The 27,374-nt window shown below is 39.0% G+C and overlaps 2 protein-coding genes across 23 annotated transcripts in view; one reads left to right on the top strand and one right to left on the bottom strand.

The window, feature by feature from the left end:
- The window catches only part of LOC137979249 (uncharacterized), a 99,102-nt gene extending 86,125 nt beyond the window's left edge, over positions 1-12,977 (top strand). For 4 of the 5 annotated variants that reach the window (XM_068826459.1, XM_068826458.1, XM_068826461.1 and 1 more), the window contains 16 exons: positions 87-616; positions 1,398-1,616; positions 2,022-2,354; positions 2,695-2,952; positions 3,086-3,285; positions 4,237-4,576; positions 5,517-5,639; positions 6,091-6,213; positions 7,314-7,436; positions 7,556-7,678; positions 8,402-8,527; positions 8,873-8,991; positions 9,380-9,471; positions 10,185-10,661; positions 11,098-11,217; positions 11,782-12,977. In XM_068826459.1, the coding sequence (XP_068682560.1) occupies positions 87-616; positions 1,398-1,616; positions 2,022-2,354; positions 2,695-2,952; positions 3,086-3,285; positions 4,237-4,576; positions 5,517-5,639; positions 6,091-6,213; positions 7,314-7,436; positions 7,556-7,678; positions 8,402-8,527; positions 8,873-8,991; positions 9,380-9,471; positions 10,185-10,661; positions 11,098-11,217; positions 11,782-11,845 (3,370 nt within the window). In that variant the 3' untranslated portion in view covers positions 11,846-12,977. The remainder of the gene's footprint in view (positions 1-86; positions 617-1,397; positions 1,617-2,021; positions 2,355-2,694; positions 2,953-3,085; positions 3,286-4,236; positions 4,577-5,516; positions 5,640-6,090; positions 6,214-7,313; positions 7,437-7,555; positions 7,679-8,401; positions 8,528-8,872; positions 8,992-9,379; positions 9,472-10,184; positions 10,662-11,097; positions 11,218-11,781) is intronic. The other variant, XM_068826460.1, reaches the window with a different exon arrangement.
- Positions 12,978-14,004: 1,027 nt separating this feature from the next.
- The window catches only part of LOC137979252 (uncharacterized), a 20,667-nt gene continuing 7,297 nt past the window's right edge, over positions 14,005-27,374 (bottom strand). For 4 of the 18 annotated variants that reach the window (XR_011118276.1, XR_011118275.1, XR_011118274.1 and 1 more), the window contains 3 exons: positions 18,098-18,203; positions 16,860-16,904; positions 14,005-14,364 (listed from right to left, as the gene is read on the bottom strand). Coding sequence is in view for 7 of the 18 variants with exons in the window: in XM_068826469.1 (XP_068682570.1) it covers position 14,364; positions 16,860-16,904; positions 18,098-18,203 (152 nt within the window). In the remaining 11 variants the exon portion in view is untranslated. Of the gene's footprint in view, positions 14,365-15,410; positions 15,638-16,859; positions 16,905-18,097; positions 18,204-18,223; positions 18,548-21,464; positions 23,053-24,774; positions 24,838-24,931; positions 25,139-27,374 lie in introns of those variants that run through there. The other 14 variants (XR_011118278.1, XR_011118281.1, XR_011118277.1 and 11 more) reach the window with 9 other exon arrangements.

The raw sequence follows: 27,374 nt of genomic DNA, 5'->3' as shown, positions 1-27,374 counted from the left end.
TATGAGATCATATATGTTTAAATCATTGCAACAGGAAGAGCACAGGGAGACCAAAACTCCTAACATTTTAACTATAATGTCTTTAGGTCAGGAACTCTCCGAGCAGAGGGCATCGACAATGCAATTGGAAATGTCGGTATACCAGGAAGGTGGATCCTGCGCATTGAGAATTCCAGCGGTATTGAAGACAGTGATTTCAATTGTTCACTCTGGTACAATAATCAGCCAGATCCAGTGAGGGGGAGTCTGATTGACAGGCCAGATCCCTGTCCTTGCACCGTTCTCCAAGCATTTATCGACAACCGATACACATGGGTGGAGCCATATTTTCCCTTCACTGAATGTTTTTATACTGTTCAACCCGTCAATGAACGTGGGAGAAGATGCTGTTACTACAAAGACGCTGAAAGACGTGGTGCCCTGATCCTTGACTTGCCACAAGCGGGCACCCTAGATCGGTACCACAAGCTGAGATTTCCGGAAAAGCACCAAAAACATGACCTAGAAGCCTTTGGTTATTGTTGTCTTACATCGAGACGAAGAGTAGAGAGTTGTAAGAAATATTACGAAAAACGGCCTTCTAAAGGATGCAGGGCTTATGTCCCACCTCAACGTGGTAAGAGCTTTCATTGATGCTAAACAGAAAATTCCATTAGTAAAACGGTTTTTTTTTTGTTTTAAATTCATTGGATATTTTTGTAGAGAACAATCTGTCAACCGGGGAGTGGTACCACCTCACATTGGAACTGCAAATTTAAATTCTTTAGATGTGGCTTGTTTTTTCTTTCATGTTTCAGTGGAATTTACAAAAAAACAATACCTCCCATTTTTCTCAAGTTGGTGGTTGCTTTGAGAGCTTTAGCAATGCCGACGACGACGGCAAAGCCACAAAGTAGTTTCCTTATACAGACCATGCTTTACGAATCGGATCCATTAAAGGAAATTTCTTTCCCTTCCTATGCAAACGACAACGCTAAGTTACTAAATTTGAGTTTTGATGGAAACATGAGAATAAACTACGGATCTGTAGCTGTTTCACATCGTTCATATCAATCCAGTTATGCGCTAACATCGACGACAAACAGTATAAAATCACGAAAATGATATGAATTTCAAATTACGTTTATAGGGCGTAGGCGTCACATTTTTAAAGATGTTAATACTCACATTGACGTGGCATTAAAATTTAACGTACTGTTGTGATAAAAGAATTGAATTCCACTTTTCAAACTTTTTGTGTTGCCGCCTCAACTTGAATTTCCCGGGAGAGAGAAAAACTAAGGAACGTACCGCCGGAGTGTTCCATAGTAATGGTTTGTATTATAAAATCCCGACCGTTAACCAGAGTGCTCCATTTAGCCTGAGAATTGCCATATAATAATTATCGATGTTTTCAGCTCCTGTATTTGGTGACCCCCATCTTGTCACGCTGGATGGCAAAAACTATACCTTTAATGGACTTGGTGAGTACGTCATGATAGACGTCAAAAAAAGTTTCTTCCAACTGCAAGCACGGACAAAACTTGCCAAGGGTGGAGGGACGGCAACTGTGTTCGCTGCAGCAGTAGCAAAAGAAGAGAACACAAGCACATTGCAATGCACTCTCATGGAAGAAGGTTAGAAATACATGAAGTGTTCTAACAGTAGGTCTTGGTAGATATGTCTAGAATTGCTTATGATGAGATCCACACTTTGTTCGATAAAAGTTACAAAGTTTCCGCAATTATGAACTGCAACGAAAACGTTTCTATTAGCTATCGTTTTCAGATAGGCGTCTATCTCCAACGAGAGTTTGGGCAATGAAAGATTTGTCGCCCTTTTAGGATTCTATACAAAAGGAACTTATAACATGTTATCATTCTAGAGAGTTAGCTCTGGAGCTTTGCCATTTTCCAATTTCGTCGCCGTATTTTAATCTGTTGCTGGCGCCTTATTCCAACACTGGACTTCAATTAATTTCAAAGTGATTCCTGTCTTCCAGCTTGTAACTATTCTCCACTTAACATGGTTAATTTTTTCAGGTGGATTGGAGGTGCTAATTAACGGTCAAATATTCCAAGAATTCCACAGTTTAACAAATGTCAGTTTTCTTCTCAACGATTCCGTGGCTGTGTCGCGTCCACAGAACAACTCTTTCTTGGTCACATTCCCCTCTGGAATATCTGTGACAGTAACTGAAATTCAAGACTCGCTTTCTATAGTCTTTGCCGCCCCTTCGTCATTCCAGGGCCAAACCAATGGGCTTCTGGGATCCTGGAACGGAGACCAACAAGACGACTTTTTAAAACGCGATGGAACCATCCTCCCGTCCAATGCTACCGGCCGAGAAATTCATTTCAACTTTGGATTGGAGTGTAAGTATATTATGTATATTATGGTATTTTCGAAAGTGGCCTACTGCGTTCGATGACACACTTTTTATTTTGATATTTTGATAAGAAGGGTATTTTCGTCAAGTACGACAAATGAGCAATCATCATGTCTCTGGTTTTTCCAATTTATTGATTAAATTATACAAGGAATATGAGTCTTACATCTCATGTACAAAATAAGGCTGTTTTGGAGAGCTCGATAGAACGAAAGTACTCAAATACGAATCTTGCAGCACGTCATGGTGAATCAAAAGTCAGTAAATTAAAGGCAGTAAGCATTGTACTTGTATCGAGTCTACCCAATCTTGGTTTTTGTTTATAGGGCAACTTACAGATAGTATTAGTTTGTTTACATACAACCCCGGGGAAAACACCAGCACTTTTTCAAATGCTTCCTTTGTCCCTGTCTTCTTGGACGAGCCAATTGATTTTGGCAGCGACGAGCTGAGAACGGCAGCGGAGCTGGCATGCCAGGGAGATGTAAACTGTTTGTTTGACATAGCATCGACTGGAGACGTTTCAGTTGGAGCGAGTACAAAAGAAGTGTCTGTGCAGATAGAAAGTGAATCTCAAGCTTTGGGTGAGAAACTTATATTTTCTCTTTTTTCCTAAGAAGGGATGGTAGATGTCATTATTTCCATTAGATAAGCAAACGTTTACCAAGTACACCAAGTCCATAGATTAATTTTCTTTTTTTAACTTTTCTCTTGTAGCAAACTTTCCTCCTGAGATCTTGGTGGAGTCAACAGAAGTTAATGTGACGGTGAACACATCAGCAACAATAACTATCACCGCACAAGATCCCAACAATGATTCCTTGATTTTTTCCGTCGCTGGAAACCTCCCAGCTGGACATACAACGTCAACAAACCAAACTTCTATCACTATTTCCTGGAGTGTGACAACTGCTCAGGTAAAAGATGAGCTGACAACGCAACAAATCGATTTGCATTAGACTCGGCACATGTGAAATGCGACGTTTAAAACGGGCCTTAAGAGTTGAAAATAATTCATTGCAAGTGGTTAAAAAGGGTTACACTTGATTAGAATAGACCTTTTTGCAGATACGGTGGCCATTTTGATTTCTAGTGTTTCGAAAGACATTATGGGATGCTCAGGGGGCAAATTAATATGTATTTGCCCCCTGGGCATCCCATAATAGCTATTTGAAACAATAGAAATTGAAATGGCCGCCGTATATGGAAAAGGTCTATAGAGCGTTTTAACTCATGTGACCAGCAGCCATATTGGATTACAGAAAGAAAAGAAAGTATATGCATAAAAATAGAGTTCAATTCCCGGAGGATTAGTTTGGTACACCATCATGGCCGCCACTTTTTTGTTTTGGAACACCAACATGGCCGCCGTGACGTCATGTGAAAACGCTCTATAGATAAGACTTGGTTAGAAAATAAAAAGGATGTCATGCTTGAATACCCTATTAATTTATGGATCTAGAATAAGTTGTGTGTCATCAGTAGAAGAATATTTCAAGGAGGACGCCTTATTGGTAAGGTAGTGTAAAAGTGGACCACACGGCTTAGAGAATTATAGGTAATATAAAAATAACCTTCGTGGCGTTTGCACTCTGGGTCGATTTTAAAGTGAAAATTCGTTTCGAGCACTTATCTTTTTTTGGGGGAGGGGGGGAGTGGGGGGCAGTGCTTTTGGCTTTGAAACAAACTAATATTCCACGGTGAGCTTGCGTCCCAGCATGGCGTCGAAGAGTGACATGTGACTGAGTCTTGCAAACGGCCTATTATCATGGGGAGCACGCGTTTGCCCTCTTTCCTCGTAGTCTCTTGGCTAGAATTGACAGCAATCCATTGGAAATGATTAAAACGCTGTTGTTGTTTTTTTTCAGATCGAGGTTGAATTTATCGTGTCTGATGGAACTGCAAATACAGTTCACAGTCCAACCATTAATGTCTGCGCATGTCAAAACCAAGGGATATGCGTTCAAGAGTCTAGCGATGACAGCAATCTCAATAACAATACAGAAAAATTCACTATTCTTTTTTGCAACTGTCTGAATGGTTATACAGGCTCCTTTTGTGAGGCGGACCTTGATGCATGTGAGGAAAATTTCCAACCATGTTTTCCAGGAGTAAGTTGTATTGATTTACCGCCACCTGCAAACGCATCTGGGTACACATGTGGACCATGTCCAAGTGGATACTCTGGAGATGGAGCAGAATGCTCAGGTATGGGATACCTTTGATTTCAAGTTCTTTACCAAATGCCATTGTAGATTTAAGGGAACCGAGTTTAAGAGGCTTAAGCGTATCTTCCTCGACTTCTCCAATTGCTCTGCGTAAGAGCATCCGAACTAGTAAGCTTAAAAAACAAACGATTTTGCAAATAGTGTCAACTTAATATTCCCGAATGATCAAATGTGTTCAGTTGTATGCAGTCGTTTTTATCGAATTTAACACCGAAAGCAATAATGACTTGCCTTCGAAGGTTCCAGTAAGTTTGTAGGTTTTAAAACTGGTAGCAAGATTGTTTTTTCGCTTAGCTTCCGTGTCAGCAATTGAATAGTTTATGTTCGGCATTTTCAGGGAAATCCCATTGTTAAATAGAACTTCCATGAATCACACGTTGGCCTGAATCCTCTACCGCAGTCTCACGCGAAAAGTGTCTCGGAAGGGCTCAATTTCTAAGCGTTTCCCCTCGTTTGAAGTTGGGCCATCAAAGGAAAAGGAGAAATCTCCGACCAGAGATGGAATTGGACCTACGTCCGTCGGATTAGATCATCGTTGCTCTTTAATTACGTGTTACCTCCATTATGACATCAGAATTAAGTCTGCTTCTCACTTACGACTCAAGCATAAGTAAGAGAAACATACGCAGGCGCAATGACTTGTTGTCAATTGTGTCTTTTGTCCTAAGGAAAGGTTCTATTGATCAAGACTCTACTGAGTCTGTGCTTATGTTGCTTGAGCTTGTGGTTGAGTCGTTAGTGAGGACATGACTTTTGTGTTAAAGTTAGTCGTGAAAGGATCTTGTCATTCAAGTATTTGAGGCGAAAACATTTCAACGAGGAAACTTATTTCATGTGAAGTGGGATAGTAAAACGTGATGCCAGAAGTGAATCCGAAATTCCCCAGTTGACTGCTGCTTCTTTTTTTAAAACCTTTTTAGACATAGACGAATGTGACGACAATAATGGCGGCTGTGACCACAACTGCGTGAACACCCCTGGATCATCTGTTTGCACTTGTAATTCTGGATACTTCCTTAACTTTGACGAAAAGTCCTGTGAAGGTAGTAACTGACGCATGGCCAAGTGGGAACCTCTGAACGTTCTTATCCACAAATTTTGTCACATTTGTTGAATCACCAATCCACTGTTTTGACCCTCTCCATCATGGTTATTTTTTTAAACTTACACCCCCCTCCCCCTAGAACGGGGGATCCCTGATCTAACTTTCGTTAACCAAGCATTCCACCTAAATGCATCGTGCCGTACTTCCTTAATGCTTGGAAAAAGAAAAGATCCGGCCGGGAAATGGACTTCACCCCGTCAAAAAGGTTAAACTCTACCTTCAAATTCTGTGAACTTTTTAATTCTTTTATGACAAGATAATCTTAAATCAGAAACTCGTGATGTGTCAATTTTGTGTTGCTCAACTGATTATTACCCATGGAAAACCGATCATCACCACGTTATATATCTTTCAGCATATTTTACAGCAAACCTTCCTTTGATATTTAGATGTGGACGAATGCCAGTCTATCAGTGATTGTATGCAAATTTGCGAGAACACAAACGGCAGTTACAACTGCAAATGCCATGCAGACTTCGAGGTGGATCCCGAAGACCCAAAGAATTGCATACGTGAGTTGTAATTCGCGGTGGTTTTTACTCTCCTTAGCTATCAGTTATATGAAAAATCTTACCTTTTAGCAATTTTTTTTTCAAAACGCCCTTTGCAGGATTCATTTCCAACCTCGGGCTAGGTTCTTAGCTTTAGAAAGAGACAAAAAAACACATGGTTCTTGATAGTAAAATACTGCCTTATGTTCTGTTCACCATTAATACGAGGACGTTTCTTAGTCTTTACCAGATATGTTTTCCAGGATCGCACGATAAAGTGATGCAAACTATTTGCACAATAGTTTGAGCATGTCATTATTCAGTTGTGCCATCGAAGCATGGGGGGGGGGGGGGGGGGGTCATCTTTTGACACCAAACATCTTAGCAGGATTGATAAATTTAACAAAAGATTTTTTATGGATGGAAGTACCTTTTTAACTGTGAGTGATCATACACATTCTAGTGATAGACCACTTTGTGACCCTATCGTGTCCGTACATCCCGGGCACGTTCGATGTGACCTTCTTCCACAGCAGAGCCGGTGAAGAGACTTGCGGGATCGTGGCCATCATTTTATACTTCCAAATATATGTACCGAGCGTTTGCTGTTCATATTTGTTTAATTCGTAGATAGTTAAAAGTGAGCTCATTGTTATTTTTATGCATCTATACAGTTTCCTTTCTTATTAGTTTAAAAACTGTTGAAATACCCGCACGTTTTGCTGCTTGTAGAAATTGTAATAAAAACCTTATTATTATTATTATTATTATTATTATTATTATTATTATTAGTTTTAAACGTCACGAAATGTCCCCTAACCTTTGTCTTGACTTAATATGTAACGTGTCCAGAAAAGGTGGCACAAACAGTTACGTTACAAAGTGTCCCTTTACCCTACCTTAGCCTGGCTTGCTCATAAATACGATACTCGCCCTGTCCCAACAGTAGGCCCAGTTCTAAGCTTAATTGTTCGAAATAGCTAATTCGTGTTTAAAATGAAAAGGTAATTTTGTTTTGTCTTCTATAAAGCGCGTGCATCACTTTGTTCTGTAATCCTAGGCATAAGATGACCCTTTATATATATATAAGAAACTGTGACAATTGTATACTCTTCCTGCAGCCTCGAATCCTTGTCAAGATAATCAACCTGGCTGCCTACATGTCTGCTACCAATCTGACGGACAAGAGAAATGCTCTTGCTATGCTGGTTTTTCATTAAATCAAGATGAGAAAACATGCTCAGGTATTCCAACCAAACTGATTTTACGAATTGCAACAAAATCAAATATGGAATGAGTCTCCTTTCATTGATTCCATCTATGTTGATTCTAACTGGAAGGTTTTTTTTTTCCATTTTACAAGACATTGACGAATGTGCATCTAGCCAGCCTCCCTGCGGTCAAAACTGTTCAAACTCGGATGGAAGTTACACCTGCTCTTGTGTGACAGGATTTAGACTCGACAGCAATGGACAGACTTGCAATGGTAAGTTTTCGAGGTCACACAATAGAGCAGCTTTCAAATGACTGTCGAAAGTAATTTCGCGATTGCAATTGTTATGCTTATCGATTGGTTTAAAAATCTCGCGCTCGTTTATCAACCTAAGAGAAGGAAAACCAAAACCAATCGCGACTTGCACGCGCGATTTTTCCCGCGCTTTGAGCAAGTTACATGGAATTGCTACGAATTCTCGGATTCGTTCAGTGCGCTGTTTGAATCTGCTGTGCTGGGTCGAAGCAATTACTTTGGGATTTTTTTTACGACACTTAATTGAAAACTGCACTATTCCTTTCAGGATTATATATTTGAAACTCACAATTGAATCCCAGATGGCCTCATAGCTCAGACATTTGAGCAGTGCATTCCAATTGCGCGATCAGGGGTTTGAGTACTGTTCAAGCCCGGGTTTTTCTACATTTCTTTACGATGAACTTCACTTAGAAAATCGCGTGCTATACGAAGGCCTGCGAATCTTATTGATTAATGGTGTGTGACGCACCTTTTATCACGCATAAGTGAAGCTGCACAGACAAAAATGGAACTTTTGGAGTTTTCTTGAAATGGGCACCGAGATCAATTCGCACCGTTTTAACATTCTCAATGACGGATAATTTGCATGTTCTGTCACAATGTTCACGGTGTTATTGTTGTTGTTTCAAAGCATTTTCTCCAATTCCAATCTTTCTTTGTATGTTTCTTATTTTCAAGATATTGATGAGTGCTTGGATTTCACTTTCCAATGTCAAGATGAATCACAAAAGTGCGAGAACACCTATGGATCATATAAATGTATTTGCGAAGAAGGATTGTATTGGATAGACAACAAGTGTCAAGGTAAGAATAATTCAGCACCAACAACTTAAACCGTCTGTTCTTGTCTTTAAAAAAATGATACAACGTACTTTATTTCTGTCACTTTATTGAAGTTAGGTTCTTGTTGTTCCTGTTTGTTTTGCGAAGCATTTGGATAATCAACGTACTTCTCTGCACCACCCTTAAGTTTTTCTAAAAGTTGGACAATTTACTTCATAAATTTAATATTGCAAATATTGCCTCATGCATGCAGATAATTTGAGTCATTTGGAATTGTAGCAAGCTCATTACTGGAACTTACAAATAGTATCATTTAGAAATAGTTTTTGCAGCGCTGATACAGTGAGTGTTCCTTTGTCTCTGAAGGACTCGATAAAGGCGAGGCACCACCTCCACCACCACCTGCTCCGGAGCCAAAGCAACCATCAGAAGAGGAAAGAATAGAGTCTGTAAACATTGAAATTCAGGGACTCAACACGTCTGAGGTAGGATCTACCATATCGACGTCGACTAAAAGCCACCTGAACATTGGCTGGACTCATACGTTTTTAACATTGGTGCATATCTCTCCTGTTCTCTGCGAATCTGCGACATGAGCACCGAAAGAGAAATTTTAATAATATTTGTTCAGTTTTAGCACCTCTCCTCCTAGTTTTTTGTTTTTCAAAATAGATTGGCTAGTTTTCAGAAGCTGAATTAAATAAGATGGAAAAGGTTTGAACAACGTTAATTCGCAATTTGAATGACGTCCCGCGACCGTCGCAGATCGTACGTTTGGCAATGGCGCTAACGTCAACTGCGAATTTTCCGTTATGTTTTTAATCTATAAGTAGCGTGAATAAGCGGATTAATGTGTTTTTTCGCTTGTTATAGTGGAACAAACCAAAGGAGGACGCATTCAAGCAATCGGTTGCACAGTCAGCCACCAGAGTCTGCGCCAATGATGGCAATTGCATATCAAGCAGGTAACGAAATTAAGTAAACAAAATTGCATTCACTGGGAAAATGAAACCGTACTTTAGCTCGTCTATTTTTGACAGGCCGTTTAGCTGGCTTGCTCTTGACTGACTGACTGACTGACTGACTAACTGACTGATTGATGATTGATTGATTTGATTATTGATTGATTGATTGACTGACTGACAATGAGGTTGACTGACAGATTGCTCATAATAGACTGAATGAGTAACCTAGCAGACGGCCTTTCAATAACGGAGCACCAACTGGGCAAGAGCCCAATAATATACATGAAAAAAATCCTCAGATCTGATCGGCTAAAAAAAGAGTGCATTTCTCATGCAATACGGGTGCAAATTTGTAACAGCTAGGAATGCAAAATGACAAATGAACGCGTTTCCAAGGTTACAGTTTAATGAAAATTTTGAATTTGACAAACGTTGTAGTCTATTTCAACCTATCAGCTAAACGCAAATTAAAGTGCGCTGTCAAAATTTCGCTTGGTTTCTGTCTTCCTTTTTTTCATGATTGTTCTCTTGTAATTTGGCATAACTAAGCACTTGCCAATTGTTCAGACTACAATTTTGTTGCTTTGAAATATTTACCCGTTCTTATTGATACCACATTACACGAGAAAACACTTATATACCTTGGACGTATTCTGCAATAAGAGTAGTTCATTGATCAATTCATGCAGTTCTATTTGTTTATCTTTGTAAAGCTCTAAACGCAAGCGGCGATCATTAAACAACCTCATATTCACCGAGGATCAAGTACATCTCTTGCCTGGTTACCCAAAACAGGTTTCTCAAGTTCCTCTTTTGGCCGTCATAGCATTTTACTTACAGACTCCTCTCGGATCATCAAGCTCCGTGATAAACAAGAATGTCGTGGTGACAATTGTGAAGTCGTCTGTGGCGGATATCTCCTTTGCTCTCAATGCAACCATCTCAACTGTGCAACAACTCATTGAAGACACAGCCACAACAGCATCAACATCAGAACCAACATCAGCGACAACAATATCACCAAGAACATCACCAACAACAAAGACCTCAACAGAAACACCAACTGTACCAGCAGAAGAGGAGGACCCCAATACCATGCTATATACTATAATTGGTGGTGTTGTTGGTACTCTTGTGTTTGTCATTATCGTCAGCTTCATTGTTTGGTGCCTGTGCAGAGGGAAAAAACGGTAAGCGGTCTGACAAGCACTCTCACTCGTTATGTAAAACATTTTGATGTGTCTTTACTAGACGTTTTTGAGAAACCTTTTAACTTCCTTAGAGTATTAAAATAAAACCATGTCGTAACTTCAGAAAGCAGCCGAAAGCACAGCGACAGCAGCAATCTCAAGGCCAAACAATGTGTACCATTTTTTTGGTTAATTCTTTTTTACATAAGGATAAATTTGAGGTTTTTTTTTTTGTCATTCTCTCTATTAACGTTTAGCGCCATTTCTACAAATTTTATTCATGGTCAATCATTTTATCAGTGTTGTGATCTTTATCCTCCCCTAGTTGCTCGACGGGAACGAATTAACATGATGACTTTAAGGTATCATTTAAAAGCTACCTATTGGACCTTCTATAAAAATTAAAAAAAAAAGAAGAGAATTTTGTTTTTGTTAGGTCTCAAAAGGTACACAGTGAAAGGTCGGTTCGTGATGAGGAAAAGAACGATACATTGCGCTTGGAAATGGACCGTGTAAAGAGTGCTGACGATATTGGTTACCACAATGACGATTACACGTAAGTAATTAAAACTTAACCAATCAACGTTGTCTGTACTCTTATCGACAACGATATTCGTCATCACAATGTTGTGGACTCAGGAGGCGCCAAAGAAAGTGTCTATTTCAGAGCGTAACCAAAATCATGACAGAAAGAAAGAGCAAGCATTGTCTATAAGTTTCTGGCAATTTGATTGTATTTTCTTCTGTGTCTGCAGGTAGAGATGGGTTCGTGGCGCTTGTTCAAAGTCGTCATGTGCGGTTTAGATATTATTAAAAAAAAAATAATGTCTCGGTAGTCAATAGATATGTTTTGCACGCACTTGTTTTTTGCTGCCAAGGATAACTGATTCCGTTATTTGATTCCATTCCAACCGATTCCATTATTTCACCTCGTTGCACGAAACACAAAAGTGAAATATCCACCCCTTCATTCCTTTTGTAATGGTCAAATACTGTTGTAATATCATCAAATTGCACAGTTACCCACCCCTATCCCTCACGTCAAGTATATCTAGCGTATACTTGACGGGTTCATAAATGCCGAGTAATTAGATTACTAATTTACTGTTCTATTCCGCAGGATTTCACTCAAAGTACGTCTTGAACGCAAGAGACCAGGTTCCATCGTATCTGTGGACACCTAAACCAAGTTAGGAAGGCAAGAGGTTTACAACACTTCACACAGGACTGGCCAACATATATTTTTCGACTGCTAAAGTTAAATTTTGCTTGCTTGAGAGACGGGCTTGTAATCGGAATTTTTCAAATCGTTGTGCGAGATCATTACACTTTCCATTTCCGATTATCCGATTTAATATACCTTACAATTGTTACAGAGCGAACAATAATTGTTGCGGTTACCCAACAACAATAATTGTTGCGAATACCTAAGCGAACAATAATTGTTGCGGTTGCGGTTTCTTCCCAGTGGGAAGAAAAGAGAGCATCTCAATATGAAGAGGTCATTAGAGAGCTTAAACACGAAACGTTTTAAGCAACATAAGGCAACCGGAATTGAGCTGTTTTTGACTCCCACATTTGCCTTGCTAGGTATCTTTCTACCCTTATAAACGATTAGTTTAAAAATCTGGAAGAGACGACTGCCCGGCCATTCAAAATGTTTACTTACGGTTTAACGTCCGTCGCTCAGAAACGCCTCTTGCTTAACCTCGCTATTGTTGGATATAAGGACCTGTTTATGACAATGGTTCCCACAGGAAGTGATGTCAATGGAATTCGATAGAAGGGAATGGCATAGCGCGCATTAAAGTAGAATGGCACAGAATAGCACGTGTAGGCACTACAGTGTAACACAAATGTATCTTATTTACACTGATGAATATGAACGTAGTGGGCTACAAGTACAGCACGTAGTACAACGCATTAGGTCAACTTTCTCTTTCTTTATTGCACATAAAAGTAACGTATTTGCGATAAAAGTAACCGTCTGTACTTTGCTTTTACTTTTTAACGTTTATTCGTACTAGAAAGTAAGTTACAATCTTCGACAAAAACCTTGAAACACTTTGAACATTCTCACACCGTTTTCGCCCCCTCCTTTTTCAATGTTGTTGTAGCCAGTTAAACAGTAAAATGTCATGTCAACACTGTCTAGTGGAAAGGGGTGTTTCAAGGATTTTTGGCGAAGATTGTAGTATATATTTAGTAAATAGATATATATCGTATGACTAAAAAGACACGATTAAAATGTGTGATCGTTTTTGATAGAGAATTGATTTTTAATGAAAATCTGCTATTAAGGTTAACTAATCTAAAGAGACGGTTTCAAGTATCTGAACAGCCAAGCATTCAACACTTTAAATTTATTCAAAAAAATATGGGGAGCATATCCAGACATCGTTCAACGTCATAGAAATTGTGAAGAATATGTTAAAAGTGTTGGATTAAACGCAAGCTGAAGTCAAATTTATCAACATCGATTCAACATTTCCTTTGTTCTAGGAAACGCTGGAATTCCGAGAGGTCAATTGAATAATCCGGTTAACAATTGTAGAGAACACTCAGGCTAACATCAGGCCAACGTTCTGTCGGCACTCTACGATCGACAAAATGATATAACGATGTGTAACATATATTCTAAACGGGATTCTGGTGTCTTTTTTCTAGTTCCTTCCGATCGAAATGTTGACTTCATGGTTAACGCGATGTTGAAACCGTTTGAACGCCATCCGCAAACGTTTGTTTTTGCTTTTATCATTTCCCCAAATGTTAAAATCGTTTAAACGCGCTTCTAAGCGGAAACGCACAAACGACTAAAGAAACATGTTTTCGACAAAAAACTGGCCGTGCGTTGAGAAGAAGGTAGGCGCCATAAGTGTCGTAAAATTTGGGGATGGTAACTAAAGTTTCGTGGTACCTTTACTTTAAATGAAAAGCTCTTGTTGGGCTAAATTGCAATTAAAAACAAGCTTAATTCAATACAACTTAAGTTTAAAGTTGTGTGCAAGGTATAAAAGTCTTTATTAAATTTTCGATCTCGGATATGAAGTTTCTACTGCATGCAGCTTTCTGATTGGTTCACTCAATCTCGGTTATCAGCTCATATACCGTATGACCTAATATGGAAACTGATGAGTCACGTTTTGCCAGGACAAAGCATCTGACACTCAGAATTTGATGAAATTTAGTAAAACATTATTCCATTCGCACTTGTTGGATATGAGACTCGCACTTATAACCAACGAGGCGCGGAGCCGCTGCCGGCGTCGAGTTGGCTATTTACCATCTCATATCCAACAAGCACGAATGGAATAATTGTTAAATGTAGCAAAAATATAAATACTCCTGCTTACAAGCTTTATTGACCCTTTCTAAGATAAAAAGTACTAATGAGGTTGTGGTGCAGGTTCAATTCCACTGGTCAATGCACAATGAGAAAACGAGAGAATGGCGAATGTGCTGAGTTGCTTTGCTTGAACGGGAAAAAAATACACAACTAGCAAACTGAAAAAGTGAATTTCAGTTATGTAAAAGCCGTTAAATTGAACATTAAATAAGATGCGAAGCTAGTTTTTCAACATCTTCCAAAATCCTCAATCTTGGGCCCACTGGAATTCCTAAACGTAACTCTGTAGTCTTTCCTCTATCGTGTATGGAAATTCCAATATTCTCACTTGCTCTGCCTCAAAGTTATCGCAAATCTCTGTTGAATGTTAAAGAATAATATCAAAACATGTAGTGTTGCAATCACAACAATCGAAACAACACATTAATTAGACTGTCTAGGCTTCCGTTGCATTTAGTTCTTTATGACAGAAAAGTTACTTGTAAGGTCGCCGACAATTTTAATTCCATAGTCCTTCTTTAGTGCTTGCCGATTGCTGAAAAAACGTTTTCATCAATACGTTATTCCAAATGCCGGCTAGTGTAATCGACATAATCTGCATCGCTCAGATCACGTAGATGATCATACACCACGCATTGTTGGTTAATTAGAGGTTGTTTAGGTTTGCGCAGTTTAAGGTCTTGCCCGAATACCACTTGGTAAATAGTATTTTCATTGGCGGGAAACTGGGCTAGACAAAGTGAGAGATGGTAGAACTGATGAGGCTGTCAAAGTACATGAGGTTTAATTCAGTGGAGGAAGTGCAAGACACAGGTCAAAAGGAACTCGAGGTCCTGGCACGCATCGTTGTAACAATAGCTGATTCAGTACCTTTGTACAGACTCAAAATGGAAGGCATGATCCTACTGTCATACAGGTATTCAATATCATCTGCGACACCATCTCCCAACAATTTTGGGATCAGAGTTGGCGACCCACATTCTTAACCAGAGAAATTTACGACTAGCATTTTACTAAAAACGGAAGTGTGCAATTCTGGTAACCCATAAGTTTTTTGTGTCCGTCAAGTGAGCACACCCAGTTTGCCAACTTTGTTGTAAAGTGCCCTTTTGCCTTTCCCTTCTTTCTGATTGCATGGGCATCTAGCTGCTAGCCCCGCAGTATCCAGATCAAACTTGACAGAGTGTACCAAATCACACGGGACAAGAAGACCGTGTTCTTGCCGTGATTTGTTTTGCCATAGCTCAATATCCGAGTAAACTGCCAGGCCCCTCGAGTGCCTTTTGCACTTGCTTCACTGAAACCTTACTGTCTGTAAAATAGAGTCCAAAGGAGGCGAATTACTTTGTATCGTTCCCTCATTTCCTCAGAAACGCCGCGTAGTTACTTTGACCACAACTTACCTTCTTTATGGAGACAAGCGTAACTCAGTCGGTTCTAGTGCGAGCCCTTCTGAGCTATAGCTAGTGGTCGCCAGTTGGATCGACGTCTACGTCTGATCCTTGTAGCTGTTGCTTTGAATACCCGTAAATTTAAAACGGAGCATTGACGAAGGAAGGGTGTAAAAAGTGTGCGCTGAAGGCCACAAGTTCACTCAGTGTCAAGTTTGCTGTCACTGTTACGTGTTACCCTCGAAAAATGGGGAAAAGGAAAACAAAATATCAAACAGAGCGCACTTATTTATGATTGGTTAAAGTATTTCATTTCTGTCACGAGTCATAATACTCGTGGCGCTTATAATTATTAAAACCATCTCATCGTATCTCAAGAAGGACATGGTCGTTTCCTCCTTTTATTCCAAAAGCGACTGTCAAACGCACTTTTAATATTCCGAGATTACTACAAAGACACCTTTTAATTTACACTGTTTTCGGTTGTATTGTGTACCAGCGGTTCACTCATTGTTGGAGACTTGAATGACTAGTGATTTGTTCTTGCATTACTCGCAAAATGAGTGCCGACCTTTGAAAGAAATGCATATTAACTGAGACTAGAAGCAACCGAACGACGCGTTCCGAAGTAGGGTCAATGTTTTGCTTTTAGGTACTGTGCTTCTTTATACCGATATGGCTTGATGTGGAAGGTTTGAATAATGTTTCAGCAATAACTGAGCCTTAGCCCTTGACGGCAGCACCCACGCGAACGAGGCTTACACACAAAAATCATGATTTATTTAGGCTCAGAGGATTTTAACACTCTGAGTCCCAACTGCCTGCTATTTTTTGGAACTTTTTTTGGCGATTATTTTCTGCTGCACCTGGCTTCGCTGTAGAAGAAGTTCTCATTAAAACATCTGCGGTTTGGGGGCAATGTGGGCTCAGGTTTGGGCATCTCGTGAGAGAAAGTAAAGTTGCGAGTTCTAATCTGGTGGGTTTATTATTTTGTTATTTTTCTGGCCATAAGCCCCCAGGCTGGCATCATTAAGCTCGAATGTGGGTAAAGGAAAGCCTTTGAAAGAAAACAGAGTGAGAGATGGTTTCATGCACACTGGGACACCTAAAATGCTTTGTTGTAAACATGGCGGTTAACGAGTAAAGTTGTCTCTTTCAGTTTGGGCTTTCTGTGGTTGAATTTCAAGACCTACCGATACAATTTGGGCAAGTTTTGAAAGCTAGAACTGATTTAAATGGATGCTGTACTTTGCTGGCGGGACTGGATGCCCCGATACTTCCAAGAAATATATGAAATGAGAATCGGATAAATTTCCGGTTCGTGGAATGACACAATTACCCATAATTCTTTTTGGGCATGAACGAGCCTGCAACTTGAGAAGCACTAGACTGGCCCTCATCAAATGGCTGAAGTGTCGTCGGAGGAAAAAGTGAGAAGAAAATTTCTTGCCAGATACTTACTAAGGAGTAGCCCTGGTGAGTGCTGTCCAAGTAAACGTTTGATTTCTGAAAAAAAAAAAATCATAAAAAATTCGCGACAAAGTAGTGTTTCTTCGCTGTTATCCTCGTACTGCCCTTTCGGGATTTCATGTCAAAGGAACGGTATAACGGTCGGGATTTCAGACTGTGATAGCTGTCATGCCAGTCAATCGGTACTATGAACACGTTATAGTAACATTTTGTCTGAAGTTTAAGGTGGCTGGAACCAGTTTCACTACTTTTGAGGACCTTTTTATTACAAGGGTTGTCACTACAAAACTGTATCACGTAAAAGAAATCTTATGGTACCATACCAAACACCAATTATTACTTAACAAAATGCGCTCAATATTTTGACGTAAAAGGTTGCCATGGCAACATGAAAGCTCACCAAAAACACCCTATATTTCGTTTCTACTTGCTTATATCGTAAAAACGAACTCGGTGACCCCCATTTTTTATTGTAAAATAGTAATTAGCAATTTGAGATAGGACTATCTGCAAAGTTAAAAAAAATTCTTGGGAGCCAATTCAGGGCTACCTTAAATTTTCGAAAAATTAAGGTAGCTCTGAATTGGCTCCCAAGAATTTTTTTAAACTTTGCTGACAGTTCTATCTCAAATTGCTTATTACTATTCTACAATAAAAAATGGGGGTCACCGAGTTCATTTTTGAGATATAAGCAAGTAAAGACGAAATATAGGGTGTTTTTGGAGAGCTTTCATGTTGCCATGGCAACCTTTTACGTCAAAATAATGAGCGCATTTTGTTAAGCAATAATTGGTGTTTGATGTGGTACCATAACGTTGCTGTTACGTGATACAGTATAGTAGTTATAACCCATCTAATAAGAAGGTCTCTAAAAGTGGTGAAACTGGTTCCAGCCACCTTAAGTGGAAGCAAATATTGAAAGTAGTCTCGGTATTTTTTCCATGCACGTATGCGTGGCGTGGTGAGTACTTCAAGTGTATATGATAGATTTTTCTTTTATTTCTCTGACTGAATGTACCCATTGTCCTGATACTTAACGACTGCAAATTTTTATTTTGTGATTTCGATTTTTCTTTCTTTAGTTTTAGCCATACGTAATCTCGGGAACGCTTGCTTGTATTTCTCTTGTCATTCCTTTGTGATATTTTCATGCAGGCTTATAATACGGTCGGTAGATGCGTTGTATCCGGCTGCAACAATGCGAAAGACGAAGGAAATGATTTTCCTACCCATGAAATACCGTTTTACGGTGATTCCAGGCCAAAAGCTTCAAAAGAAGACGAAAGTGGATCTCTTTCGTAAACTTGACGAGGACGAATCTGAGTGCCAGTACAACTGAAAAAAATAATAATAATAAAATAAACACTCGGTGATTTGCTCGGTGCATTTTGCGCCAGACGACTTCACACGCACGTTTTCTTTCAAGGATCAAAGTTTACCAAAAACGGTTAAAACATTATGACATTGGAGTTGTTCCAGTGCCGAAATTTCACAGTGTAAGATCACCAAAGAAAGATACGAGCAGAGGACTACGTAGATGAAGCAACGTTCGGTAAGTTGCTACTTGCCTTTGTGTAATGTGTTACATGTAGCTTAAGTTTTGTCTTTCGTATTATCGTCTACCTCTTGATACTGCTGTGGCTCCCTTTCAGGACTACTTGTAGCACTTGAAGAAATATCTTTCAAAACAGGCCAAAGGTGAAATATTAACAATTGAAATCACAAAATTTGATCGGAGTTTTTTATGGTTCAAACAAGTACGTACGTATAATGGGTAAAGTATTGCAAATTATGAGAAGATATGAAAATTTTCAGGCCATTGGCATGATCAAGTCCGGCACGACAGTTTTCTATTTTTTTAATGGAAAATTCCGCAGAGTCTTCTTTTCTCTTCCCGACTTATCTAGGAAGATCGAAAGAGACTCTTCACGCAAGGTAAAATATGGTGTCACCAGAACAATAATTTATAAAAAGCTAACCATTTCGAGTCAGCGCTTAAACTTAATCACTAGACATCAGTGCCTAACCCAGCAGTTATTCTCTGCCTAAACAGAGTGTTGTTTATCTACCAAAGTGGGGTGGACACTGAAGTTGTCAGCTATTGCCACGTAACCGTCACCAAATGGTACACCTGTATACGTATCACGAAGTGTCTCACCTTATTTTGGAGTTTTTGTTTTCGTCCACTAACATGGCAGTGATGACGTCACGTGAAAACCACCTATTGGTGTTATGTATTAGGCCAGCGACTACTTTTTGTTTAGCCATGCGTATTAAGATATAAAAGAAGTTGCCTTTAGTTGCCATTTCGTACTACCAGTTTCTATCCTTGCCGCGTTTAAATCGATATTTTACAATTAGAATGAAAAACATGGTGCAAATCGTTCAGTACTAAATTGCCATATCTTCGCCCTGTAAACCGGCGTTATGTTTCTGTCGGAGTTTTGCAAGGTTGGCTTTCAGCTTTTCTGGATCAGTTTATTTGGTAAGAAAAGCGATAAACAAGTCCTCGCCTCATTTTTAAGTATCCCAACTGGCCGGAGGCAAACCAGGTGCTATTTACAAGTGCAGCTGAGAAGTTGAACGAGGGACTTCTGGGCTACACTGCCTCTTAGGGCGGCAAAATACGAGATACAAAAAATCCTAAACTTGGCGCGCAACATTGTTTTGTTGCAAGTTTGGGTCGATGTCTCCAGTTTTTCACCTTGCATCATCAACTTGTCGGGTAACAAAAACATTTGTTGCGGGTTGAAGAAAGTTGTTGCGAAAAGTAGAGCGCGAGTCTACTCTGAGCAACAAATTTTGGCTTTGTTTCTGGTTTTTCATCAAGCTCACAACTTGTTGCGCAACAGGTGTGCTCGTGTGCTAGAAAATCAACCAATCAGCGCCCTGCATTTCTTCAACCCGCAACAAATGTTTTGGTTGCGGGTCAATTTGATCACGCAAGGTGAAAAACGCGAAACATCGACCAAAACTTGAAACGAAACAATGTTGCGCGACAAGTTGAGGGTTTTTGTATCTCGTCTTTCGCCGCCTTTAGTTTTGTGTGAGACTTGTATGGCGCGCCATCTGTAGCAAAATTACGTTTCGATGAATACATGAGAAAGGAAACAAATTAGTTTCGAAAAGGAAATGTAATACGTTTCGAAATGTAATGTAATATGTCGAATAGGGTTTCGAAAGGTAATGAGATACTTTCGAAACGAAATGTGATTCTTTCGAAAGCCGGTTGCCATGGCTATAGCATGTTACATGATAGTCGCCATGTACATTCCGGACAGATAAAAAGAATGCTTCATCTCAGTTAAAATAAGCAATGAGCTGACTAGTTGGCCAATTACGGTGCCATATGCATGCTTGTCACGCGAACACGCCAGGTCCATGTTTGGTAAGTTTATGGTCTTTTTTGATGTAGAAAGTCTCTTTACCAACATACCCCTTGAAGAGTGCATTGACCTAGCAGTCAATTACATTTCCAAGGGCAATCCTGACCTAAAGTTAAGTGAACGTGAACTTAGAAGCCTTTTTACTATAGCTACCGCCCAGACTCATTTCTTATTTAATGGCTCTTTCTATGACCAAATTGATGGTGTAGCCATGGGGTCTCCTCTTGCCCCCGTTCTAGCCAATCTTTTTATGGGGCATCATGAAAAACTATGGTTAGAAAATTTTCAAGGTTCTGAAATGTTTTTTTACCGCCGATATGTTGACGACACTTTTTGTTTATTTTACTCGGAACATGATGCCGTTATATTTTTCGATTACATCAAATCTAGACACCCAAATATTAGGTTCACTATGGAAAAAGAAGCTCATTACAAATTACCCTTTTTAGATGTTTTAGTTGATAATAATGACCCCATTTCTTTTCTAACTAGAGTTTACCGTAAGAAAACCTTTACTGGGTTATTAACTAATTATTTCAGTTTTACTTCGTACTCTTACAAAGTGGGTCTCATCCGGACTCTTATTGATAGGGCCTATAAGATTAACAACACCTGGTTGGGGCTACACGAGGACATAACTAAGCTTTTGGAAATCCTGAAAAGAATCTTTTCCCTGCCCATTTAATTGAAAGAGTTGTAAACTGTTACATTTCTGGGACCCTAAGTAATCATTGTCCCCAGGGTTCCCTTCCCACTTCGCCTATATTTTATTTTAAGCTACCTTACACAGGCCATTTTTCTGTCGTAACTCAGAAAAAGATCCGTCACTTTATCAAGCGCTACTGCAATGATTTGGACATCAAACTAGTTTTTTCCTCCTTTAAGATAGGCAACTTGCTTGGTGTGAAAAACCCTATCCCTGGCGGGCTTCGTTGACGTGTGGTTTATAAGTTTCTATGTGCGGGCTGTAATGCCTGTTATGTCGGCGATACAACCCGGCATTTTTCCACACGCGTGCGTGAGCACATAGTCAGTGATAGGGCCTCTCACATTTTCAAACACCGACAGAATTCCGAACAATGTCGCGCCCTGTCTTCAGGGGAATGTTTCCATATTTTAGATCACGCCTCTACGACTTTTCAACTCAAGATAAAAGAAGCTTTTCATATTCAAAGAGAACAACCTTCTCTTAATCAACAACTGCATCTCGTAAATCTAAAACTATCCTTTTAATTCTCACATTGTCAAGTTTTATGTACATTCCGTTGTTACTGGCATAATTAGCACTTTTTCCATACTTATAAATTCAACTTAACGCTTTGTACATTAATCAAATGAAGATGACAGAAGTTTCTGTCGAGACATGTCTTGTAATTTCAAAAGTTTTGTCGTTTTCTTTAAAATTCATGTAGGTTAACCGTGATGAAGGAAAAAAACCTTCAGCCGTGAAAAGGCAACTTTTCTAACCGTTAGCCGAGAAAGCAATCCCCCCATTGAAACCCTTTTAAAAGGCTAGAATTCAAGGAAAGCTTCCTATCTTGTCCCTATTATGGGATGAGATTTCCTATTTTCCCCTATTTTGTGGCCACTGTCTTTCCTATTTTCCTTTTTCTGAGTGTCATTTGTCACTTGACGCATTTCGAAAATTGCTGCGAAGAGCAACAACTCCTTGCGAAACTAACACGATTATAACACATGGGCATTGAAAACACGTTTTGTCACAATAATTCTCGTTCTTAGTAATACGGCTGACGAGCTTCTCAGAAAACCATTTGTATGTTGTTTGCCGGGGGGGACTCTCATATAAAAAGGGAAGGGATGCTCGTCGGAAATTTTATATTAAACCCCTAAAGGAGAACAATCTGGGCGTGGCTCAGGCTTTTTTTGACCCCTAAAAGAGGCCTTTTTTCAGGTCATATGAATCAGTCGAGTAAATAAAAAAGAATTATAAATATACAGAGAAAATATATACTTTTATATTTCTTCGCGCGCAACCCTAAAGGAGACCTTCACGGCTACATATGATGGCGTTATTCCCAGAACACCCTAAGTGAGACCTAAATCCGAAATTTACACACCTAAGCGAGATGAAGAGCATCCCTGCTCTTTTTACCCCCCTCCCCTCCCCGGTGGGGGAGGGGGGGGGGGTTGTTTGTCTGTTGTTGGCCAATAACTGGTTCTGCTTTTGAGATTTAAAAGTAGGACTGTTAACCTACATTTACGGATTTACATCATTTACTTTTAAATGTAATAAAACTGTGATCATAAATGTTTGTTTATCATTTATGCTCATATAATCGTGTATTCCAAAAGATATTTCTGAAATGCTTGTTTGCACTTGATTGAATGGTGGCTATGGATATTTGAACATCTACTATGTAAACAGATAACGGCAAACTATGACCATATCATGTATTCTAAAATTACAGCTTATAGAAAAAAACACAGCTGTGAGACTGCATTAATTGGCCTGGTGGAAGACTGGAGACTAGCCTTGGATAACAAAGAGAAAGCACTTTTGTTATCGATGGACATGTCTAAGGCTTTTGACTCAGTTCTTCCCTCATTAACTGTGGCCAAACTTGGCGCTTACGGTTTTAATGACAAATCATTACAACTAATGCGTTCATATTTTAAAGATCGGCTCAACAGGGTGAAAGTTGGCAAAGCTACTAGTGACTGGAATGTGATGAAACGTGGATGCCTTCAAGGATCTTCCTTTGGTCCAATACTGTGGAACTTGTACCAAAATGATCTATTGCATCACATAGTTGGCAGCCATATGTCCATTATGTGTACTGATATGGAAAAGGAAGGAAACGCTGCCCTTAGATGGTATAAAGACAACTATTTATTGTCCAACCCAGAAAAACTTAACGCTATAGCGATTAAACAACGTAATGAAACTGAACAGATTAACATCAAGATCGGTGATCAAGAGATTAAGACAATAGATAATATCAAGCTACTGGGTGTGAACTTTGATGAGAATTTAATTTTTAGCCAACATATTAGCGAATTATGCAAAAAGGCCAGTCAAAGGGTGGGCGTCCTCGCCAGGTTAAGAAACTTAATCACTACAGAGACTAAACTATTACTTTATAAAACTGCTATCATGCCATATCTCACCTATTGTCATCTCATATGGCATTTCTGTAAGGCGTCCGATACAAGAAAGGTTGAAAGAATTCAAGAGCGGGCATTAAGGATAGTTTATAATTCACATTCAGAAACGTATATGAACTTATTAGATTGTGCTAAACTACCAAGCCTTCTTAATAGGAGATTGCAAGACATAGCTATACTCATGTACAAGGTTAAATATAGGCTAGTTCCTGATTTCATTTGCGATATTTTTAGTACTAAGTCTTGTAAATATAATCTTAGAAACCAAAATTTTGATATTCCTAGATTTAATTCTGTATTGTTTGGTTAACATTCTCTAAGATACCTTGGACCCTTTTTATGGAATAAGCTAGATAAGAACATCACTGAAACGAGCAGTCTATCTAAGTTTAAGTTTCATATTAGATGTAAGGATCTTAGTGAACTGATAAATGGCAACAATTGCCCCGCGTGCGTAATTTGTACTTCTTAAGATGTGCCTGTGTTGTTAGAATTATTTTTATTATTTTAGCATGTTGTAAATGTATATAAAAATTTATAGCTTATTTCTTATTTATTAGTTATCATAATATTTATTATTTATGTTATCTTTATGTTGTGTCTCCAATTAGCGCGAGCTAAATACATCGACACATGAATAAAGTTCATCATCATCATCATCATCATCATCATGGCTGTACTTCAAAAATGTGAAAAATATAAAATCACAATAAAGAAGATCTTACTGGAGTCCTGCCTCGAGTCTTGGCATGGACATTAGTTTATGTCTTAAATTCCAAAAAAGAAATAACTGCGGAGGTCCGCTCTTAGGCTTGGCTAAAAATATATATTTATTCATTTATTTATTGCCTTACTAGCAGATATCTTAACGCCTACGTTCTTATTTGTCTAGTTACATATCCTCTATGGAAAAAGATTTTACAAGAAAAAGTCAAACGATATCCTGGACGTTGGCTTGCACAGAGGGCCTTTCTGATTGACGTTCGTTGAAAGGCCGCCACATCAGTTGGAAGCGAAGCGAGGAGAAAATTGGAACTAGAGGAGTATTTTTAAAACCCATCGTCCTGTCCCCATGAAACAACTTTTTAGCGCGCCCCGGCGCTGTTTCAGTTTTTTTTTTCGACCAAGTAGGTAGCATATATTAAAACGAAGGATCATTCAAGGCTTTACTCAAATACTTCTGATGGCAGGCTACGTGGATGTGACGTGGAAATTTGGATTGCATGCTTTTAGCGTCTGTAAAAGAAAAAACAGTCAGCCACATGCTCTTGAAAACGACTTGTCCTTGACTCATCCTACGTGCCAATACCGAATTAACTTGTAAGTTGATAAATTCATATAATTTTCTAAACAGGAAATTGTCTCCTTTGAAGAGAAATCTTTTGAACCTGTACCTCATTGCCTCGAGAATTTTGCAGCTTGCCCAAACAGGAACTGATATGGCGGTTTTAAGGAAACTACAAGACAAGAAATGGAAACCGCGCTTACGTAACATTTCCAAGCGTTCTGGGTTCCATACAGACTTATTGAAATGTTAAAAATATTTTCTACCTGCTTTTTGAAACGCTTGACGTGGCAAACAGAAACAGAAAGTATATCTTTCTGCCGCTTCCAAAAGGCATAAAAGAACGTTCCAAAGAGGAAAAAAATGATCTCTCGCCGTCGCGAAACGGATCTCCATCAACCATGATGTTTCAAAAGCTCTTGACGTCAACACTATTACTGATAGCGAGTTTCAGATCATCGGCAATGATTTGGAACAATGCTACAAATATCAAAGGCCGTGTGGTTGAAATTTTCAGACAAACCAAATCAACCTGACTATATTAAGAATATATATCACAACAACCAAACTGCAAAAAGAGTTTCAGAAAAGAAAAATTCCAGTCTGGCCGCAAAATAAACGTGCGTTTTGAAAAAAGAAAAAAAAATTGAATTCTTTTTTCCTGTCGCTTTACACGTGACGTGATTCGAAACCATTTAAATCGTGATCTTAGGCTGCAAAGTTGGGAACAAGTAATTTGCTGAAGATACATGTTCTAGCTTACTGAGTCACCATGAAGTTGTGCCTGTTAGTATGTGGTAAGTGCATAGTAAAATATACTGTAAATAACGAAAAGGAGCCAACAATGATCTAAATTCAACTAAAAAAAATCATGCGTAAAAAGAGTTTATGGAACCGAATTACGCGAAGCTTTGTGGACGGGGTTAAATGCTTTGAAACTTGTCGTTGGAACTTGAAACCAATTAGGTCCGTATTTGTGTTAGAGAAAACTTCCGGCCGGGGAACAGAAAACAACTCCATCACTCTTCGGTTGACTCTTCTTTATTCTGCGACTGCCTCTCTTGTAAGAACCACAGCAGCAACAACCACATCAAGATACTTTGCAAGTTAGTCGTCTAGGTAGTTAGTTATCTTATTTGTTATATCAATGATGCGATTCCTCCTGAAGTTGACACACTAGCCGCCGTCATGAAGATTGATGATTCTGAACTAAACTTGAAATGGAATGTGCTTAGCCCAGCAGCTGTGAGAAACATTGTTTGTAAGTTACATCGACCATTTTTCTCTTATCTCCGTTCTCGTATTTGTTTTAAAATCACGATCGATTTTGAACATTTTCCTTTTCTGTCAAAGAATAAAACTGAAACAGTCACTTAGTCAGTAATAGGGTCTCTCACATTTTCAAACACCTACAGAATTCCGAACAATGTCGCGCCCTGTCTTCAGGGGAATGTTTCCATATTTTAGATCACGCATCTACGACTTTTCAACTCAAGATAAAAGAAGCTTTTCATATTCAAAGAGAACAACCTTCTCTTAATCAACAACTGCATCTAGTAAATCTACAACTATCCTTTTAATTCTCACATTGACACGCTTTATGTACATTCCGTTGTTACTGGCATAATTAGCAGTTTTTCCGTACTTATAAATTCAACTTAACGCTTTGTACATTAATCAACTGAAGATGACTGAAGTTTCTGTCGAAACATGTCTTGTAATTTCAAAAGTTTTGTCGTTTTCTTTAAAATTCATGTAAGCAAACCGTGATGAAGGAAAAAAACCTTCAGCCGTGAAAAGGCAACTTTTCTAACCGTTAGCCGAGAAAGCAATCCCCCCATTGAAACCCTCTTAAGAGGATAGAATTCAAGGAAAGCTTCCTATCTTGTCCCCATTATGAGATGAGATTTCCTATTTTCCCCTATTTTTTGGCCACTGTCTTTCCTATTTTCCTTTTTTCTGAGTGTCATTTGTCACTTGACGCATTTCGAGAATTGCTGCGAAGAGCAACAATTCCTTGCGAAACTAACACGATTATAACAGAGAAAATATATACTGTTATATTTCTTCGCGCGCAACCCTAAAGAAGACCTTCACGGCTACATATGACGGCGTTATTCCCAGAACACCCTAAGTGAGACCTAAATCCGAAATTTACACACCTAAGCGAGATGAAAAGCATCTCTGCTCTTTTTACCCCCCTCCCCCTCCCCGGTGGGGGAGGGGGGGGGTTGTTTGTCTGTTGTTATGGCCAATAAATGGTACCTGTTCTGCTTTTGAGATTTAAAAATAGGACTGTTAACCTACATTTACGGATTTACATGATTTACTTTTAAATGTAATAAAACTGTGATCATAAAAGTTTGTTTATCATTTATGCTCATATAATCGTGTATTCCAAAAGATATTTCTAAAATGCATGTTTGCACTTGATTGAATGGTGGCTATGGCTGTACTTCAAAAATGTGAAAAATATAAAATCACAATAAAGAAGATCTTACTGGAGTCCTGCCTCGAGTCTTGGCATGGACATTAGTTTATGTCTTAAATTCCAATAAAGAAATAATTGCGGAGGTCCGCTCTTAGGCTTGGCTAAAAATATATATTTAATTCATTTATTTATTGCCTTACTAGCAGACATCTTAACGCCTACGTTCTTATTTGTCTAGTTACATATCCTCTATGAAGAAAGTTTTTGCAAGAAAAAGT

Source organism: Montipora foliosa, chromosome 12 (genome assembly GCF_036669935.1).
Source record: "Montipora foliosa isolate CH-2021 chromosome 12, ASM3666993v2, whole genome shotgun sequence".
NCBI classification, from domain to species: domain Eukaryota; kingdom Metazoa; phylum Cnidaria; class Anthozoa; order Scleractinia; family Acroporidae; genus Montipora; species Montipora foliosa.
This window is presented reverse-complemented; position numbering and strand designations above follow the sequence as displayed.